Source organism: Camelina sativa, chromosome 3, assembly GCF_000633955.1.
Source record: "Camelina sativa cultivar DH55 chromosome 3, Cs, whole genome shotgun sequence".
NCBI classification, from domain to species: Eukaryota; Viridiplantae; Streptophyta; class Magnoliopsida; order Brassicales; family Brassicaceae; genus Camelina; species Camelina sativa.
In genome coordinates this window covers 12,677,106-12,697,371 of record NC_025687.1, presented here as the reverse complement: position 1 = coordinate 12,697,371, position 20,266 = coordinate 12,677,106, and the positions used below count along the sequence as shown (strand labels likewise).

Genomic DNA, 20,266 nt, shown 5'->3' with positions numbered 1-20,266 from the left:
AATCAGTATTGTGCGGTTCCAGGTTCATACTATATGATCGGAATTTAAGAAAAACCTGCATGATCAGAACATAATACCTTCGCTGGAAACTTTCTCAGGACCAGATGCATCAGGAGTAAAGAGCAAAATGAATGTCTCCATAAATTTTAGAGCAAGAATTTTCACCCCTACACAGCCAGGCTATTATGAAAGAACAACAGACTTTAAGTTAGAAAACCTTAAATTGTCAAAGAAGCAGAATGAATACTCCACCAAAGATCAAACCACACGAGAGGAACAGACATACAAAAAGAAGAAGCTATAAACAGCCAGCATACCTCCAATGCAGCGGAAAAGACAGCATCTTTGAACTTAACCATCCATGTCCATAGTTCCCCACACCAACGATCAACGTTACCATGATGATGGAACTGCATGGATCATTAAGAATAGTATATATCAGCGAGAGTAATAGGGAATATCAATGCTAATGATTTTGTTCATTGTTGTGGTGACTATACAGGAACACCCACAAAGATCTCAAAGCTTTATTAATATATAAAATTAAACTAATAAACTTCAAATATAGTAGAAAATCAAGGGAAAGACATCAGAAACCCAACAAAACGTAAACAGGAAATTAGCAAACTTGCCCTGCTTTATTCTATTCACGTTTTCATATGACCCTAAAGCCTTATGACACTAGCTTTAAATTTTAAATAGGTAGCACCAACATAAAAACCAACCGAAGTTTTGAAAATTAAAACAAGATGACTGATTCCATGGGTTAACAGTTCAATTTCATAACTAATTATGAGTATGTAAGATACCTTTGCTGGTAGTTATTGACTACAATCGTATGATTTTGCAAAGAGCCCAAGAAGGAATCTCAAAACAACATATGTGTATAAAAGAACATAACTAACTTGAGAAAAAAAAGGTACGAACCTGCATTGTCATCTCCTCCAAGATGCTGCAGAAGAAAGTGGTGCCAGCAGAAATGGATTTCTTTGCAACAACTGGATCCTCGTCCCTTGATAAGACTAGTAAGACATTCACTAGAACATAAGAATGATCCAGCATCCTCAAACCAACCTCTTCAATGATCCTGCCAGCCAGAAGAATCGATCAACCAGTCTCTTACCTTGTCAGACAAATTTATTCACCATGAATAGCTACACCCCCAAAGTAAAGTAGACTAAGAACCTAGTTTATTTAACACAAACTTGCGATAATTCAACTATGCAAGGGGAATTAAAAAGTATGCCTAAGTACTAAAACAGAAATGGACGACTAATATCCACAATATTGCTGAGGAAGTTTCAAATCTATCGCACCAAAAAAACAAACAATCATGCCGACTAGAGAAATCGTAAGCAAAACTTATATAACACATCAGCTACGATAGGAAACATCAAACACTTTTCCAGATTGGGAAAAATACAGAAGAACCCTAAACACGCAACAAAGTACATATTAATTGTTCTACGAGTTCGTGCAGAGCAAGGGAAGATATAAGCCAGGGTGAAAGAAGAAGAAGGAAGTATTCAAACAGATACGAATCGTAAAAATTGCAGAGGAACTCACTCGATAAGGGATTTGCGGACTAGAATTTCACGAGACAAGTGGAGTTCTGCGAGATAGGGGAAAATCTCAGCAGACGAAGACGGCTCCAATGACAGCAAAATCTCCTTAACCTGCCTGAGAGACGAGAGCTTCACAGCCAAATCGCCGTGGTTATTGGCAGCGGCGAGGAGAGATAGCGCCTGTGCCCTCGCTGTCGCGGCAGCCGGAGCCGCCATTACTGGATTCTAGATTCGTCCGGCGGAATTGTCAAGGTAGATAATACGGTGCCTCCGCAGTTGACGCTTATCTTTTTAGGGTTTTTCAAAGGTTGAAGAAGAAGGAGAAAGAAGAATCTCGGCGACAAAGACGCGGCAGCACACAGAGCAATTAGGCAAATTTTACACAAATACAAAAAATGCTGGAGAACAAAGAAAAAGAAAAAAAAAACCCGGATGGCTTCAATTAATTCCGCCATACACACAAACACCTTGTCGTTTTATCTCTTGGGAGTTGAAATGAGTGCCGTTTTATGTTCACCTAACCAAAAAGCTCTTTTATATGCCAAACCGTTTGGTTCTAGACTTCTAGTAACACGATCTTAGCACAGTTTTAAGACAGCTGAATCAGCTTCTTTTGTTTCTTTTTTTTCCTCTCTATTGCAGAAATTTACATTATCAAATGAATCAGCTTCATTTATATTAGCTTGATAATGTAACTTGGAAACAAAACAAAATTCAGCGATATGAACTTCAACTAGCTTTATTGAATTAGTAGTGTAATTAATTAATGTGGAAACATAATAGATTATGTCTCGCTAAGCATCGCATTGCCAATACAAAACTTTGCAGTCATGAACGGAACATCATCGCAATACTGTCTACTTTTCTTAAGATCCAAAGATAACTGCCTCATATTGAAGTTGTAAGATCCATCCCCACATCGATCGGGCAGGAGATAAGCGAAAATAAAACACATTCTGGAGAAAGCACGTGGAACATATGAGTTCAGGCCTGTTTATGTAGTATGTTCTCAATATCAAGTATAGGAAGGACTCGTAGTGCATTCAACAAAGTGTCTTCTAACTCCACTTATACCCCAATAATATTTTGATCATTCAAATGAGTACGTGCTAGCTAGTAGTCTTGTAGAGGATTTGAATAGATTATGTGGCGTCTATGCTCGATTGTCATACATGATGCATAATTTATGTAGGGATGCAGCTTAATGGTGGGAACAGAAACAATACAAACATTAATTTAGCTTTTACTCTCAACTTAAGTTTGCTTGAACAATATGCTGAAAATTAAATATGAAAGAAGTAATTTTTTTCATTCGAAGTTTTCTTTCACTTGTAAAAAAGCAAGACATTTGCCCATTTTTGTTGAATTATATTACTTTTTTGTTCAAACTAGAATTATACCTTTTTTTTTTGTTCAAACTAGAATTATATTACTATACATCCTAATATAAAGATTTTTTTTTTTAGAAAAGAAAGCAGAAGAAGTCAACGGTAACAACTAGAGAAAACCAAAAAAATGAAAGAAAAAAAGGAGACTTTCTGGGCGATTTGGCAGTTCTTCTTCACCCCTCTCTCTGTTGGTCTCATCTTCAAGTGAAGATTCAGACAGTTATTGATGCTGAAGTGGAGCGGTTTCTTTCTCTCCATGTTCGTGCAGTTACCCCCTGTACTTTCGTGATCGGTTTCCAAGATTTAGCAGTTGTCCTACTATGGGTCATACTCTATATAAGGAAACGATTTGGGATTATAATTTTCAATTATCTTCCTCAATCCCTGATCGATTTTTTATATTTCTTAATCCTCCACTCCCTACCCATGGCAGACAACATTCGCAGAGCCCTTCAAAACATTGATCTTGGCATTGAGGATGTTCCTTTCACCTTACCTCAAGCGGTGGTTCAACAAGCGGCTGATGAAAACCGTTTTTGCCTCCTTGGTCGTCCCTTGATGCCTCGTAAGCAAAACCTCTGTCAAATCGTGGCATCCCTTCCTCGCTCTTGGGGTCTAATTGGTGTTGTTCGAGGCCGAATAGTAGAAAATCAAAGATGAAAGATTCCAATTCGTCTTCCCTTCGGAAGAATCTCTGGAGACTGTTATCCGTCGTGGTCCATGGTCACACGCAGAGAGGATGCTGGTCCTCCAACGATGGATTCCGGAGATGGATCCTCCCACTTCTAGATACAAATCCGGGGAATTCCTCTGCAGTATTTGAATCATGGTGTGGTTGATTCAATTGCACGATCCCTTGGAGAGATGATGAGTACTGATTTCGATGCTGATGATCCAAACCGTACCCAATTTGTGCGAGTAAGGATTAATTGGAATGTTGTGCATCCCTTGCGTTTTCAGCGACACTATCAATTCACTCCGGGAACTAATACGGTCATCAGCTTCTTTTACGAACGTCTTCACGGATTCTGCTCTGTCTGTGGTATGATGACTCATGATGCTGGTAGTTGTCTTCTCCAAAACGGAGGTCATGAATCTAACGGGGCTGATAATGATGATGATGGTAACCATGAGTATCATGGAAATCCAGGGGTTCATATAGAAGAAGTTGATGAAGACATCCCACCACAAGCGGTTAATGAAGCTAATGAGCCTGATAATATTCAGAACAGTCCTGAGGCGCCAAACTCAGACAATATGGATACTCTTTCAGACATTGATCCTCATCAAAATGCTCTGGAGGGTATCTCTTCTGGCAGTTCTGTAGAGGAGGAATATGTTGAGGAGGAGCAAGGTAACCCGATTCCTGCGTTTATTGATGATGCAGGTAATAACACAGGAGATGTTGAGATGCTGGCAAGACACATTCGAAAGAGAAAACAGTGTGAAGAGAATGATGATGAGTTTGTAGCTTCAAGTTCAGTTAAACGTCAAACTGGATGGGTATTAGGTCAGAGTTCTGCTATAAAGCTTGAAGATGGGAATGTTGAGTCCACAAAGCAGCAACAGAACGACGGAGCCTTGGTGGGGCCGGTACCACCACCGGTCCCATGAGAGTTGGCTTTTGGAACTGTCAGGGAATGGGACAACCCCTGACAGTTTGACGCCCAGAAGAGATGCAAAGAATGTATCTCTTGGACTTGATGTTCCTTATGGAGACGAAGCAACAAAACAGCTACATTAGAGATCTGGGAGTCAGCTTGGGATTTGAAGATATGTGTTTGGTCTCTCCTAGAGGTTTAAGTGGTGGTCTAGCTGTATTTTGGAAAAACTGTCTTTCTGTTCAAGTCAATTCCTATGATGTAAGATTAATAGATCTTTATGTTCAATATAAATCTTTCAATTTCTAGTTATCTTGTATCTATGGTAATCCCATCCCAAGTGAAAGACTACAACGACTCTCTATGACCAGAACTGGTCACTTGATGTTATGTGGAGATTTTAATGAAATTTTGAATGCTTCAGAGAAAAAAGGAGGTAGAACTCGTAGTATGAGCAGTTGTAGAGACTTCAACAACATGATATCTTGCTGCAATGTGAAAGATTTGACTTTCAAAGGAAATCCTTTCAGTTGGGTGGGTAAACAACAGAAAAAAACAATTGAATCATGCCTTGATCGAGTCTTTGTGAATACCGGTTGGCAAACAATGTATCCAGCATCAGGTTCTGAGTTTCTCACACTAGCTGGATCAGATCATGCTCTAGTAATTATTGAGATTGAAGAGGAAATTCAGACAAAAAAGAGGTTAATTTCGTTATGATCGACGTTACTCAAGGGATGACGATTTTATTGCTTCGGTCCACAGAGGTTGGTCTCGAGGGGTAATTGATGATTCAAAAGGATTTCACAATAAGCTCAAGATGTGTCGAAGAGATCTCAATGAAAGAAACGTAACAAAACGAATTCTGCAGAGTTGATACAGAGTCTTAAAGTTCAGTTAGATGCAGCAAAAAGAAACCACTCAATATCGATTCAGGATGTCCAACACCTAAGACGAAAGCTAAATCAGGCTTACCGGGATGAAGAAACACATTGGAAATTAAAAAGCATAAATAGATGGCTGCGAGAGGGAGATCGCAACACCAAGTACTTTCATGCTACTTCCAAGCTTCGAAAATCTCGTAACCGAATCAAACCAGTTATTGATGAGAATGGAATAGAGCACTTCCGTGATAGTGCCATTGGTAAAGTTGCAGAAACATACTTCCAAAACCTCTTTACAGAAACTGAAAGCACGGATTATGAAGGTATCATCTCTGACATACCAAGAAAAGTCACTAATGAGATGAATGATAATCTGATGAAGCCAGTAACAGACAAGGAAATAAAAGAGGCAACCTTCCTCATCGGTGCAGATCGAGTTCCCGGATATGATGGATTTACAGCAGGATTTTATCAACAGTTCTAGGACTTGATTGGTGGTGATGTCTGTCGTATGGTTCGTCACTTCTTTGACACGGGAGAACTGGATCAAACGGTTAATCATACTCAACTCTGCCTTATTCCAAAGACTGATGCTAAAGGTATGATCGACTATCGTCCTATTAGTATCTGCATTGTTAACTACAAAATAATCTCGAAGGTTTTGGTGATGCGACTGAAAAAGTGCTTGGGTTAGTTATTTCCGATTCCCAAGCCGCCTTTGTTCCCGGAAGAAATATTTCAGATAATGTCCTACTAGGGCATGAATTGGTTCACTCCCTCATGGCTATCAAAACAGATATTAGCAAAGCTTACGATAGAGTATAGTGGAATTTCTTGGAAAGAGTCTTGATTCAGTTTGGCTTTGATCGAAAATGGGTACAGTGGATTATGACTTGTGTAGGCACTGTCTCCTTTGAAGTGTTAATAAATGGCTCCCCTTATGGTTACATACAACCATCACGAGGCATTCGCCAAGGCGACCCGCTATCCCTTTACCTATTTCTTCTTTGCGCAGAAGTCCTCAGTCATATGGTCACAAAAGCGATTGAAAACAGAGCAATACATGGTTTACGTTTGGAACGAGAGTGCCCTACTATATCTCATCTACTGTTCGCCGATGACTCTCTCTTCTTCTGTCGAGCTACTGAATCAGATTGTCAGAATATGGCGACCATATTTCAGAAGTACGAAGAAATATCTGGTCAAAAGGTAAACTATGATAAATCTTTAATCATATTTGGTCTGAAAATACAGAGATTACAGAGACACTTGAAGATTTATAATGTTGGTGGAGGGGGTAAATATTTGGGGCTCCCAGAGCAGTTTGGAAGGAAAAATGTGGAGATGTTTCAGTATATTGTGGATAGAGTGAAAGAAAGAACAGAAGGATGGTCTTTTAAATATTTATCACCTGCTAGAAAGGAGATACTAATTAAATCAGTGGCATTGGCACTTCCAGTTTACTCGATGAATTGTTTCTTACTGCCTTTGTCTATCTGTGAAGAGATACAAAGTGTTCTTGCTACCTTCTGGTGGGGAAAAGAAAAAGGTCGTAGACAGCTTCCATGGGTTGCTTGGGATAAAATGACTCTCCCTAAGTCTGAAGGAGGCTTGGGTTTTAAAGAACTTCATGAGTTCAACAGATCCCTTTTAGCTAAACAAGCCTGGCGAATCATGAACAATCCACAAAGTCTATTGGCAAGACTGTATAAAGGTATGTATCATCCTAACTCATCTTATCTACAAACAGTTATTGGTCCTCGATCTTCTTATAATTGGAAATCAATCCAATATGGAAAGGAGTTATTACAAGTTGGTCTCCAAGTTAAGATAGGGAATTGTCAAACAACAAAAATTTGGGAGGATCCTTGGTTGCCTACCCTCCCTCCACGACCAGCTTCACGTCCAGTTATAGATGCCAGTTGGACAGTCTCTGATTTGTGGTGGGAAGATTGAAAAAGAGAATGGAATCCTCACATGTTTGAAGGTGTGCTTACTCCAGTGGATCAACAATTAGCAAAGGAGTTATACCTCTCTAGATATGCAGAACATGACACTTATGCATGGGCTTACTCTAAGAATGGACATTATAACGTACGATCAGGGTACTGGGTTGCTACCCATGTTAATATACCGGAGAATCAGAGACCAATGTTTCCTCAAGGATTGACAGCCTTAAAAAAGGAGGTATGGAGACTGAAACTCGCACCAAAACTTCACCATTTCATCTGGAGATGCTTATCAGGCGCCATTGCTTCACAAACTCAACTTCGCACAAGAATGATACCAGCGGATCCAATATGTCAAAAATGTTGCAGATCTGTGGTGAATTAAAGTGATTGAAAGCTATATGTTAATTTGTAAAGGTCCTAAAAATTACTTGAAGAAAAACATAGTATTCCTTTCATTGAGGTTAATCCTCCCGTAGTATATATATCCATGTCAAGACTGATGACTCAAAGAAAAGATACAGCAGCCTCATACAACAACTATTCATTTTACTGTCAACCAAAGCGCCTGAAGACTTGTGAGCTGCCAATAAGTTGGTTTCCCACTTTACATATTAGCTTCATGGTACCTAAAACAGATATATAAATTCATTACTACATCGAGCAATTTTCAGTTTGAGCATTATAGAAGTCTTAGTGTCATAATAGAGAGTGTGGAAGTACATTTTTCCAGGCTAGTATATTATTACCAAGGCCCATGTATGTCTGAAGTACTTTTGAGATGCCAGATAAGCAGAACTAAACATTTGCCAGTAGTCTCTTTTCCAAAGAGAATATAAGCCTTCAAGAGGTATTCATAGAAAGAGTCAACCCCTTTAGAAGACCAGAAATAAAATTACACATTAGAGATTGAAGAGCCAAGGCACAAATTCATTCCGCACATAAAAGTAAAATGATTTTGCAGCCATCTCTTAGGGGAAAAAAAAAGAATTGCCACTAGAATCCCTTTGAAAATGAACAACATACCAGCTCCAATGCTGGAGGAGTACTCCAGCCATTCCCCAGTTACCACATCCAGCGTCGTCCCAAGCAGATATAATGAACTTCGCATCCTCCAAAGCTGACGAAGCGCACGTAATGCAGCTGATTCAAACCTAGGGTCACCAGTGAGCCGTGACAGTGCTCCCATTTCAAGAATGAGAGAACCTGACTTGTAAAATGTATATTAATAAATCTATGAACATCGGAAAAACTAGTAAATATATATAATGTAAAATATTTAAATCTATGCATATGTATAATCTATGACATATTGCGGTGGTGTTCAAATATCTTTGACTTATGTTCCAAATTTCACAACCATCACTTCAGATCAAATCGTTATTCACTCCTTGGAACTTGGAAGGCACTAGTAAAGAGTTTTTAATTTTTTTTAAAAATGCCTCAGTGAAAGTGAGATGGACGTGGGACAACCAAATCCTTGGTTAAACAGAGCAACAAAGGAAGAGACGCAGACACTTTATTTGATAGACCCTATTAAGGAAGACTTACGAAGCACTTCAATTCCTATCACTTCATTTGTTCTTGTAGGTTAAGTCATGAATTGCAGTTTCTGTCTTCAAACAGACCTATCACTATTGTTACGACAGCAGGATCAGGTCCTCTTAAGAGTTGTTATGTTGAAGTTTTGTATTCCTTTCTGCTCCAGTCTTCGGCATCTGTGATAATCATGACCAAAATGGCCTTGGCTATTATGCTGATATGAAACAAAACACTAGAACCCTTCTTTCATTTTATTCTGTGGCCATTGTTTTTGAGATCCTCTTCACATGTTTTTTCTGCAAGAACCAACACTGCAAACTTGGTAAATCAATGACTGATTTTGCAGGTGGTATGCTAACTTGGTACATGCTCTTTTGTCCGGAAAGGAAGATAGCAAATATGAGTCATAGAAGCATATGGGCTTAAATACCATATAGTTGCTACTTGCTAGAATCTGCATCAAGAGACGTTTTCTTTTCGCACGATCTATGGTGAATTAAAATAACATAATTTTTTATATCAATAAGTATAGGTGATAGTCCTAAAATATCTATATTAGTAAAAGAGAAATACAAAATGAATTCGGCTGATTCAAAATTAGAAAATTACCCGAAATTAAATAAAGTTGAATTCGGGTAGAAATATATGTTTCGTTTATAATGGGTTATCGGGCTAGAATCTGAAAAAAAAATACTTAGTTCATTCATAGGTGAACTTTCTTGTTCACTTTTTCTTTTCAACCAATCAGAATCTTTTATACATTATTTTATTTAAAAATAAATCAAAATTAAATTAAAAAGCAAAACAAATTAAGGAAACAAATGGTGTATAATTTTTTTTAAGGAAAGTTAAATAATTGCTTGGTTTAGATTTTACAATTAGAATGAAATGATGAATCGGTTTGGGTTTAAAAATAAGGTGATTAGGGTTTAAATTTTACAATTCAAACATAATTATACGTCGGTTTAGGTTTACAAATGAAGTGGTTAGGGTCTAGATTTTACAATTAAAACGAAATTATATGTCGGTTTGGGTTTACACATGAAGTGAAGTGGCTAGGGTTTATATTTTACAATTAAAACGAAATTATATGTCGGTTTGGGTTTACAAATGAGATGGTTAGGGTTTAGATTTTACAATTAGAACGAAATTTTATGTCGGTTTGGGTTTACAAATGAGATGGTTCGGCTTTAGATTTTACAACTAGAATGAAATTATATGTCAGTTTGGGTTTACAAATAAGCGGTTAAAGTTTTTAATTTTATGATAATGTATACAGATTTTGTTTCCTTATTTTATAATGAGGTGAATGAATAGGTTCTTAAATGTATTATGAAATGTCAGATTCTTAATGGCTAAAATAAGGAGAAGTGAACAAAAGAGTTCACCTTAGGAGTGAACCCAAGAATTGTTCATCTGAAAATGTATTTAAATTTTGCAATATTTATTTAAATTATACTCGTAAGGAAAACTAAACAAAAAAAAACCATATTAATCACGAGAATATTTGTTTCTTATTATTTAGGAAACCCATATATATATATATATATAATTTTAAATAAAATCATATTTCTTATTTAGAAAATAGCATATTTCTTATATGACTAAAGTTATTAATAACTAATTAAGAAAAAATGTAAATTTTACTACGAAATAATTTAATAAAAATCTTTAATTTTTCATAAGAATATAATTTAAAAAAGAAATTTTAAGCACAAATAATATTAAGTTTGTTATATAATCATCTTTGTAATTCTATTAAAGTACATAATAATTGTTAATACTTAAAAAATACTTTGTTAATACTAAAGTTTTTATATTCAAAACTAAACCCTAAATCATGAACCCTGAATCATTTCTCCTAAAAATTATACCCTAAATCTAAATTTGTCTATCCAAACCTAGAAAGATAAATTCTATAAATTAAAAATTCAGTTTTTGGTGTTTGTGGTATTTTTGGAAAAAAATATGTTGTGGTATTTTTGGAAGAAAAAGATTAAAGTGTGGTATTTTTAGAAAAAAACTAATGATGTGGTTGAGAAATTCAACGTTATAATATTTGATTCCAAACAACATAAAAACAAATATTATTTCAAGAAAATACAAAAAAAAATTAAAAACAACTCGCGACTTAGTGCGGATACCAATCTAGTGACTATTAGTGTATAGAAGTACCATTTTACTAAAATTACACAAGTCTGAAGGCATATATATTACAAATTGTAAACTAGATACAATTCTAAAAGAAAATGTTTTTTTTTTTGTAATTTAGGCATACTTTATTGGTATGATGTATTTTATGGAGGATTTTTACAAACATTTTAACCTTTTTTCTTTCCAAAATGTTACAAATACCATAATTTTTTTATTATACTGTTTTTCTCCTCATAAACCACAACGACGCAGAAACTTTAAATCATTATCGAAATTGACTTTTGCCACATATTGAGATAACGCAAAGAATAACTTTATTGACAATTTATCATATTGCCAAACCTTAACAATTTTGTGTATCTCATATACGGCTATTTCACCAGGGCCATCTTTTTTAAAGTTATCTTTTGACATTACAAACTCAACCAAATTATCTCAGCTTGTTTTATTTGTTTTTTTTTTGAATTGCATAAATACGGATGCTAATACTATGAAAAACCCATAAATATGTTGAGAACGTGATCTGTGATCATCTTTTGGATAATCCGAGAATCCGAGATGTGCATGCATGTCTTATTTTTACCTAATAATTCATTATCATCACAAAGATTTTGAATAAAAACTTAATTTTTTTTGTGTAGCTAAAATTTGGTAGATGTGTGTATAAACTCTAAAATTTAGTGTGTGTTAATGGCATCCTTGGCGTCGCCTTAACAAATGTCGGAATTGAGATGAAGATGAAGATGAAGATGAAAATTCGAAGAGATGGAGCGATTCGAAGAAGAGACGAAGAAATTAGAGATAAGTCTCTGTTTTTTCCAAATTTTAAAACTTTAGAATTTTAAAAATTTGGACACGTCCAATGTCCATCTAGTTGCTGCCCATTTGGTATGTGGACTAAATCTATCATTCGCCCATATAGACCATTTATTTATTGGTCCAGAGCATCGTTCGTCCGTTTATATTTGGACTGGACAAACCTTCGGCCGGCCCACCCAATTGACTGCTATACTCTAAATCGGAGTATAATTTTTATTATTATTATTATTTCTAACTCAATATGTTTTTTATCATTCCACATACTCTCTATCCAATAAGCAAGCAGAATTATATCTTTTACTAGTTTTTAATTGAAACAGCTTACTACTAATTTGAAAAAAAATCTTGCTAAAAGAAATACCAACGAAAAAATATTCAGAAAAACAAAAAACAGTCAATAATATTTACAACCAAACCAACCCAACCGAACCAAATAATCAAACAATGTTAACCAAATGAACCAACATCAAACCAAAATCGGATGATTCAATACGGTTTGACTTTTGTTTTGTTTCGGTTACAATGGTGACAAACAAAAGCAAAAGCTAAAAGAAAGAGGAGGAGGAATCAGAATCCAAGCATCCGATTCCGATCGACAAAACAAAAAGTAGGGTTTTGAATTAACGCCCAAATCAAATCTGTGGGCGAGGCAAAGGCGAAGAAAATGGAAGGATGGGATCCGAGCACGAAGTCGACGTTAACGCGAATTCCGCTTCTGACGACAAAGGCGGGTCCAAGAGACGGCGCGGCATGGACACAGAGGCTGAAAGAGGAGTACAAGTCTTTGATTGCGTATACCCAAATGAACAAGTCCAACGACAATGACTGGTTCCGTATCTCTGCCTCCAATCCTGAAGGAACTCGTTGGACTGGCAAGTGTTGGTATGTTCACAACCTTCTCAAGTACGAATTCGATCTCCAGTTCGATATCCCTATCACCTACCCGGCCACTGCTCCTGAGCTTGAGCTGCCCGAAATTGACGGCAAGACCCAGAAGGTAAAAAGGCTTTCTTGTTTTGATTTGATGTGGTTTGTAGACAATTGAGTTTGTCTTTGATGTTTTTGTTTTGTTTTGTGTCTATAGATGTATAGAGGTGGGAAGATATGCTTGACTGTACATTTCAAGCCGCTCTGGGCCAAGAACTGGTAAATTTATATGCTTTCTGGTTGTATAGACATTGTAAGATAAGCATGCAGCAGTGTTTTAGAGGGAATCATGAAAGAATCACTGTCCTTAAGATGTTTATTGGATTAGTTTGTAGACCAGGAAACTCGAGTACAACTGTCTGTGCTAGGCCTAAATGAAAACGTACATCTCATTCGACTTACATTCTATATGTTTTCGTGTTACTATTCCCTTGTTAAAAATACTGAGCTTGGGTTTAAACTCATTATGCATTCCATTTCTATCGCCACTACGAGCACCTCCTCGTTTTTTTTTTGACATTGATGAATGACTTTTGTTTATGCAGTCCTAGGTTTGGTATAGCGCATGCACTTTGTTTGGGACTTGCTCCATGGCTTGCTGCAGAGATTCCAATTCTTGTGGACTCCGGCATGATTAAGCACAAAGATGACGCAGCCACATCTTCGGAATCATAATCTACGTAACCTGTCTTTCAATTTCATAATTGTTGAGGTGTTTGTTTATTCAGTTATAGCTGAACTCAGAAATGACTGAGGTGGATACTTCTGCCCCATAAAAACACTTACATGAATAAAGATTTAAAGCTGTTGCAATGTTTTATTATAAATACTTGCACTACTAGAGAATGGTTATATGATGTTCCTACTTTGTGCAAGATTTGGAAATTATATTGTGACATTTTTTTTGTGGGATTCTTTACTGGCTCATTGACCACAGCAAGGAAGAAAAACCCAACACTGCAAACTTGGTAAAATCAGTAAGATGGTATGCTAACTTGATACAGGCTCTTTGATCCGGAAAGGAAGTTAGCAAATATGAGTCATAGAAGCATATGGGCTTAGAGACCATATTCTGCTACTTGCTCAAAATCTGCCTCTGAAAATGAACAGCATACCAGCTCCAATTCTGGAGGAGTACCCCAGCCATTCCCCAGTTACCACATCCAGTGTCGTCCCAATCAGATCTAACGAATTTCGCATCCTCCGTAGCTGGCGTAGTGCAGCTGACTGAAATCTAGGGTCACCAGTACGCCGTGACCATGCTACATATTGGGAAAAACTAGGTTAAGCAAAAAAAATATATTTTGTCCTAATATCCACTATCTTGCTGTGGAAGTTTCAAATTGGGATTTGGTATTTATATCCGCAACTTAACGCTTAATTTCTTTCTCAAACTTCACAGACGTACGAGAGAGTATCCGTCCTGAATCCTGATAATGGAGAGATGTACGCTGAAACGACAGTTGAGTTGTCCGGATCTTGAGTCTGCAAAGGCCCTCTGTTCGAGTTGGATTCTGCAGCCAAAAGGCGGATCTCCGTTGCTGATGCTGTCTCAAGAAAAGGACGATTGTCGTGTGTACAACCCAGCCGATGATACGGTTTACGAGACGAAGAGTGACCTTTCAGGGTATCGATTCGTGGCAAGCTCCGGCAAGTGGTTTCTGGTGATAGATTCTCGATTGAAGCTCTATATTATAGATGTGTTTGGCGAGGAGGAGAGGATCGATCTTCCTGGACTAGAAACATTCAAGGGTTATTTTGAGATTGAGCGAGAAGGAGAAGATAAAATCAGACATGTACTGATCGGTACTTCATCTCGTACGCGTCCTTCTACTGCCAAAGATGTGAGAGGTCTATTGTGGGTCGAGGACAAGAAAGGAGGAGACTACGTTGTATTGTGGCATTTCGAAAGGAGCGAGTACGTAGCGTTTTGCAAGAAAGGGGATGATCATTACCGCGAGATTTCAACACGGGACGATGTTCGCTTGGAGTTACGAGGCGTAAACCATATGTTACTTAAAGGTCACGATCTTTACATCTTTGCCACCCGTGATTTCGTTCGACACTTGGATTTGTCTCGACGGCACAATGGTTTCAAGGATGTATCCCAGAACCATAGGCTTCCAATGTGGCCGCCACTTCCGAGTAGGGATGAAATTGAAAGAATCAACAAATATAAGATCATCTCATCTAACGAAAGCATTGCTGTTACAAGGTCTGGTGAGGTATTGCTTGTCTATACTTACGAGCTAACCTCAAAGGATAGGGTGTTCCACCTCTACAAGAGGGATCCTAAAGATCTTGACCCGACTACCTATGACACCAGGCTTGTTGAGGTACATTCTCTAGGTGATGAGGCCCTCTTTTTGGATTTGGGTATCACCGTGCCTGCTGACCATACCCTTGGTATTGAGCCTAACTCCATCTATTTCACCCGCGGTAATCGTATCCGTCACCGCGTTTCTTCATCCCTCGACATCTGTGTGTTCAGTCTTACAACAAAGACCATCAAACGCTTCCCCAGTCTCTCCAACTTAAACATCAAGGATGCTCAGTGGTTTCTTCCCTCTTGATCCTTACGTTCCTCATGGTTTCCTCCCTTAGCCTTGCTCTGTTTCTTTCTGCTGCAAACTCTGGTGTTGTTGGCACATTTCCAGACTCTACTTTGTTATCATCTTTTGCTTTTGATGTATAATCTATGACATATTGGGGTGTTGTTTAAATATCTTTGACTTATGTTCCAAATTTCACAACCATCACTTCAGATCAAATCATCATTATTCACTCCTTGGAAGGCACTAGGTCAACATCTGCATCAAGAGATTGTTTTCGTTTTGCACGATCTGTGGTGAATTAAAGTGATAGAAAGCTTATGTTAATTTGTAAAGGTCCTAAAAATTACCAATTCATAAAGCTATACTTGAAGAAAAACATAATATTCCTTTCATTGAGGTTAATCCTCCCGTAGTATATATATATCCATGTCAAGACTGATGACTCAAAGAAAAGATACAACAGCCTCATGCAACAACTATTCATTTTACTGTCAACCAAAGCTTTTCATTCACATTAATTGACAGTTTCCCTTNCTTTGACTTTATGTTCCAAATTTCAAGACAACCTGTGGTGTTTATGTTTGATGGTAAGGTGTACAACTTATTTCAAGATCAAGTTACTTTATGACATATTGCTGTGGTGTTTAAATATCTCCTCCTTTCATTGAGGTTAATCCTCCCGTAGTATATATATCCATGTCAAGACTGATGACTCAAAGAAAAGATACAACAGCCTCATGCAACAACTATTCATTTTACTGTCAACCAAAGCTTTTCGTTCACATTAATTGACAGTTTCCCTTCATAAACCCCAACTCTTCTCTTTCCTTTCCTAAACCTCAAAAACGCCCTGTTTTGTGTCAAAAGTTATAAGGGATTCCATAAGCCGCAGTATCCAACTCCGCTGCAGGATCTTTGTCTACAAGTAGTGGCATCAACTCCACACTCTTTGTTGCTCCAACACCTATGATTGATTTTCTCGTCAGGGACATGGCAAGCACTCTCTCTGTGTTGCTCAGGACGTCTAGAGTTGAGAGCTATGGATGGACATACTTGCAGTGACAATGCGCTAGCTCCACTTTCCCATGCCCCTCTCTGCAAATTTGCAAGTTCCTAGTTTAGCAGAAGCAGAGGAAGGACTAATGATGCATTAAGACTCGATTTGGTTCTTTTAATGCCTGCCCTTCTGTCTATCAACTAAAAAATAACATTACTATGCACATTTAATATGCAGTGTAACTAAACTAACTATGCATACAAGTCTTATTTCTTCAAAAATGAACAGAGCTGGAACAAGTGACAGACCTTTGAAAGCGTCCAGTTGCCTGAATAACTTTTTGGTAGTTTCTCATGCCAGGAGCTCACAACCTGAATAGGGTGGCCCTCGGTTGTAAATATATAATTCCTTTTGGCCACAAATGAATCATCGAAGAGGAGATATAAGTACTTGCACCTGCGAATGTGAGATACCAACCAATGTGATGTTCTGACATTGTATACATAAGAAAGAATAACGTGTAAGAAAGTGAACGTTAATATCACGTTTCAGCAAGAAAGAAACTGTGCTGATGATCTTCCAATTGCATGGTCGTCACATCTCTGACACTTGCAAATCCCCCTGGCACCTTTGTGTACAAATTAAGAGATTTTACCATTGCTTCCCCAACATCTAGGTACCACGGATCTGCAAAAAGAAGAAACAAATGATATCTATTGTCAATGGAGAGGTGCCTTGAATCTGGCACTTCACATAATAAACATTCAGGGTGAGAAAATTAAAAAGACAAACAAAAACCTTTTGTAGCTTGGTATAGGTAGAACGTGGATTCTGCTAATTCAGGACGTAGTGGATAGTACTTCATGGTCGGATGTATCATTTGATGATCCAGTAGATACCTGAACAAATATTTTTTCAGCGTCCTTTAGTCCAAATAGCCAACTTGAAAATGACAGAGAACTCAAAATCCAAGTAGGACGCCAACAAAGAAAAGAAAACTGAATACATACCTCTCAGGTAATACACCAAACTTCTCCCATACATAGAAAAACTCGCGGTGCGTTGAATTTGCAGCTGCGATATCTCCTGCGAGAACCTACTAGCAAGAACTTAAGCATGAGAATCAGAAGATCCCCTTTTCAACTGTTCTTTCTNGGATTCTGCTAATTCAGGACGTAGTGGATAGTACTTCATTGTCGGATGTATCATTTGATGATCTAGTAGATACCTGAACAAATTTTTGTTCAGCGTCCTTTAGTCCAAACAGAAAACTTTAAAATGACAGAGAACTCAAGATCCAAGTAGGAAGCCAACTAAGGAAAGACAATTAAAAACATACCTCTCAGGCAATACACCAAACTTCTCCCATACATGGAAAAACTCGCGGTGCGTTGAATTTGCAGCTGCAATATCTCCAGCGAGAACCTAGTAGCAAAAACTTAAGCATGAGAATCAGCAGATCCCCTTTTCAACTGTTTTTGTATGAAATTTAAAGAATCCATTCATTCATTATACCTGTAGACCGGGCCAAAACGCCTGAAGACTTGTGAGCTGCCAATAAGTAGGTTTCCCACTCCACATATTAGCTTCATGGTACCTAAATTAGGTAAATAAACTCATTACTACATCTAGCAATTTTCAGTTTGATCATAATAGAAGTCTTAGTGTCATAATAGAGAGTGTGGAAGTACATTTTTCCAGGCTAGTATATTATTACCAAGGCCCATGTCTGAAATACTTCTGAGATGCCAGATAAGCAGAACTAAACATTTGCCAGTAGTCTTCTTTTCCAAAAAGAATATAAGCCTTCAAGAGGTATTCATAGAAAGAGTCAACCCCTTTAGAAGACCAGAAATGAAATTACACATCAGAGATTGAATAACCACATTAACCTAAGGCACAAATTCATTCCGCACATAAAAGTAAAATGATTTGCAGCCATCTCTTAGGGAAAAAGACAAAGAAATGCCACTAGATTCCCTCTGAAAATGAACAACATACCAGCTCCAATGCTGGAGGAGTACTCCAGCCATTCCCCAGTTACCACATCCAGAGTCGTCCCAAGCAGATCTAATGAACTTCGCATCCTCCATAGCTGACGAAGCGCACGTAATGCAGCTGATTCAAACCTAGGGTCACCAGTGAGCCGTGACAGTGCTCCCATTTCAAGAATGAGAGAACCTGACGTGTAAAATGTATATTAATAAATCTATGAACATCGGAAAAACTAGTTTCATCAAAGAAAAATATATGTGTTTAAGAATGTAAAAGAAACAAGGGAAAACAATATACATACCACATCCTGAAGTGCTTGTTTCAGTTGTCTCATTCTCCATTACTCCATTCTGCCAAAAGATATTATTTGGGGTCAGACTTTCATTTTCCAAGAAAACTAGAAACGAAAGCTCGTTTCAGTACCTTCAAATTAATCCATGCATATGGTAATCCTGTTGGTGTTTCAAACGCTGGTAAAAAGCGTTTTCCAAGGTCTTCAGCTAATTGAAGAAGCTGATTGTTGTAGGACCCCTGAATCAACCTATTAGTTGGATCAATTGCAAGAAGATGAGCTGAGATAAGTCCTCCAAGAACTCTTATATTGCACTGCAGATCAAAAGCAAAAAAGAGCACCAGTTAGAATCATCAAGTGCGAGTAATGGAACTTGGGGACACATCAAGATTCTTGACACAAACCTCAACAGAATTTGACCATCAACTGAACTAGACTTCTACCAAAGCACAAATATATAAATAAAGCTTCGTATGAAGTGACTGGGTTATTTACCTCAAAAAGGTTGACCCGTGCATCAATATCGAATATTAGATTATCTGAGAGCCAGTGAACCCCCTTTTCAAACTCTGAACTGTTTCCCAATATAGCAAGGCTGGGACAAAGGAGAATCATGTCAAACTGGTGTTAAAAATGCTTTTTTTTTTTTTTTTTAAAAATGGAATGCATTCAGATTTGTATAGCATACCTGGATAAGGATTCAACAAGTGTTACAGCTGATCCATTATAATCTGTTGGCAGGTGTTCAAGCTGGAAATCAGAAATATTGGAGTCAAGCTTCTGCTTCAAAATCGTTTAATGAAGCTGAATGAGCTAGTAATGTAAGTTTACCTTGAGATTTCCCAGCTCACTGAGGGAGTCTGTGAAACTTTTTGTAAGAGGCTTTAGCTCATCATGCTGTCCGAAATCAGTACGCAATGAAACTCAAAGACAGCAGCAGGAGGAATTCATCAACTTATAACAATTAAGTTGAAGTAGTGCACTAACCGGAAACGCGTAAGCCATGTAGTTGTCATACGCATGGTAGAACCTGTAAAACGAGAAATGAATAAATCATCAGTAATACACTATTTGCTTGCTCTTTGTTTTCAGAAACCATGGTTTGTTTCTTACACTTGAAAGTTAGAAAGAAACCAAATGCAGACTAGTGCGCACCTCAGGACAAATTGTCAAATTTATATAAAAAAATTCACATTTAAAGTTCCACCTAACCCTCTCAAACACAGTATAGCTAATTAATTCCTAACGAAGCTGAACAAAGAATTAATGAAGAGATTGAAATGAAAGACGCTGCTTACATCTGGCGTACTTTCTCTCGCATAAGTTTCTTCTTGACCTCGAGATGCTGCTGAGAGGAGGTGTCGACGACGACGAGGAAGAAAGCGAGAGAAACAAGCAAGCAGAGGAAGAGACGCTTCTTTGGATGGAGGAGAGTACAAGACATCATGATCGATGATGAAGCTGTGTATCTCATATAATAAAGAAAGAAACCAATCAAATGAAAAAAATAGAGGAATCAAGGAAGGATGATTTTTGACGCATTCATCATCTCTCTCCTCCTCCTCCGCCACACTCCGCCGCGTCCGATCTCTCGATTC

General features: G+C 37.7%; 5 protein-coding genes and 1 pseudogene across 6 annotated transcripts; 3 read left to right on the top strand and 3 right to left on the bottom strand.

Annotated features, from left to right (window-relative positions):
• LOC104778904 lies at positions 64–1,961 on the bottom strand. Its single transcript, XM_010503315.2, has 4 exons — positions 1,567–1,961; positions 928–1,087; positions 318–410; positions 64–180 (listed from the first exon to the last, which is right to left on the bottom strand). Exons 1-4 carry the CDS (start codon positions 1,779–1,781, stop codon positions 64–66), a joined length of 585 nt encoding a protein of 194 aa, XP_010501617.1. The 5' UTR covers positions 1,782–1,961.
• Positions 6,603–7,394, top strand: LOC109130474 (uncharacterized mitochondrial protein AtMg00310-like). The gene has a single exon (XM_019240049.1). It carries the CDS (start codon positions 6,603–6,605, stop codon positions 7,392–7,394), a length of 792 nt encoding a protein of 263 aa, XP_019095594.1.
• Positions 7,932–9,297, bottom strand: LOC109130472 (annotated as a pseudogene).
• LOC104776808 (ubiquitin-fold modifier-conjugating enzyme 1) lies at positions 12,429–13,649 on the top strand. Its single transcript, XM_010500937.1, has 3 exons — positions 12,429–12,899; positions 12,987–13,048; positions 13,375–13,649. The coding sequence occupies exons 1-3, from the start codon at positions 12,567–12,569 to the stop codon at positions 13,502–13,504; spliced, it is 525 nt and encodes a 174-aa protein (XP_010499239.1). The 5' UTR covers positions 12,429–12,566; the 3' UTR covers positions 13,505–13,649.
• LOC104776807 (F-box protein At5g25290-like) lies at positions 13,770–15,535 on the top strand. The gene is made up of 2 exons (XM_010500936.2): positions 13,770–14,112; positions 14,232–15,535. The coding sequence occupies exon 2, from the start codon at positions 14,266–14,268 to the stop codon at positions 15,400–15,402; it is 1,137 nt and encodes a 378-aa protein (XP_010499238.1). The 5' UTR covers positions 13,770–14,112; positions 14,232–14,265; the 3' UTR covers positions 15,403–15,535.
• Positions 16,023–20,263, bottom strand: LOC104776805 (alpha-mannosidase I MNS5). 2 transcript variants are annotated; one of them, XM_010500934.2, is made up of 15 exons: positions 19,967–20,263; positions 19,656–19,698; positions 19,500–19,565; positions 19,357–19,418; positions 19,164–19,263; positions 18,800–18,982; positions 18,678–18,726; positions 18,383–18,562; positions 18,099–18,219; positions 17,897–17,978; positions 17,721–17,806; positions 17,180–17,280; positions 16,927–17,068; positions 16,690–16,837; positions 16,023–16,479 (listed from the first exon to the last, which is right to left on the bottom strand). In XM_010500934.2, the coding sequence occupies exons 1-15, from the start codon at positions 20,140–20,142 to the stop codon at positions 16,252–16,254; spliced, it is 1,767 nt and encodes a 588-aa protein (XP_010499236.1). In that variant the 5' UTR covers positions 20,143–20,263; the 3' UTR covers positions 16,023–16,251. The 2 variants fall into 2 exon arrangements, with proteins under 2 accessions (XP_010499236.1, XP_010499235.1); XM_010500933.2 differs by lacking the exon at positions 17,721–17,806 and adding an exon at positions 17,392–17,477.

Bases quoted from the DNA above. Each gene is read 5' to 3' on its own strand.
- LOC104776807 (XM_010500936.2), top strand. From the start codon at position 14,266: ATGGAGAGATGTACGCTGAAACGACAGTTGAGTTGTCCGGATCTTGAG.
- LOC104776805 (XM_010500934.2), bottom strand. From the start codon at position 20,142: ATGAGATACACAGCTTCATCATCGATCATGATGTCTTGTACTCTCCTC. The intron at 18,220-18,382 runs GTATGTTGTTCA...GGTCTTCTAAAG, and splicing joins CTCCTCCAGCATTGGAGCTG to GGGTTGACTCTTTCTATGAA. The intron at 17,807-17,896 runs GTATAATGAATG...TTTTGCTACTAG, and splicing joins CGTTTTGGCCCGGTCTACAG to GTTCTCGCTGGAGATATTGC.
- LOC104776808 (XM_010500937.1), top strand. From the start codon at position 12,567: ATGGAAGGATGGGATCCGAGCACGAAGTCGACGTTAACGCGAATTCCG. The intron at 12,900-12,986 runs GTAAAAAGGCTT...TTGTGTCTATAG, and splicing joins TTGACGGCAAGACCCAGAAG to ATGTATAGAGGTGGGAAGAT. The intron at 13,049-13,374 runs GTAAATTTATAT...TTGTTTATGCAG, and splicing joins CCGCTCTGGGCCAAGAACTG to TCCTAGGTTTGGTATAGCGC.
- LOC104778904 (XM_010503315.2), bottom strand. From the start codon at position 1,781: ATGGCGGCTCCGGCTGCCGCGACAGCGAGGGCACAGGCGCTATCTCTC. The intron at 411-927 runs GTTCGTACCTTT...TGATCCATGCAG, and splicing joins TGGAGGAGATGACAATGCAG to TTCCATCATCATGGTAACGT. The intron at 181-317 runs GTATGCTGGCTG...CTTTCATAATAG, and splicing joins TCTTTTCCGCTGCATTGGAG to CCTGGCTGTGTAGGGGTGAA.
- LOC109130474 (XM_019240049.1), top strand. From the start codon at position 6,603: ATGGCGACCATATTTCAGAAGTACGAAGAAATATCTGGTCAAAAGGTA.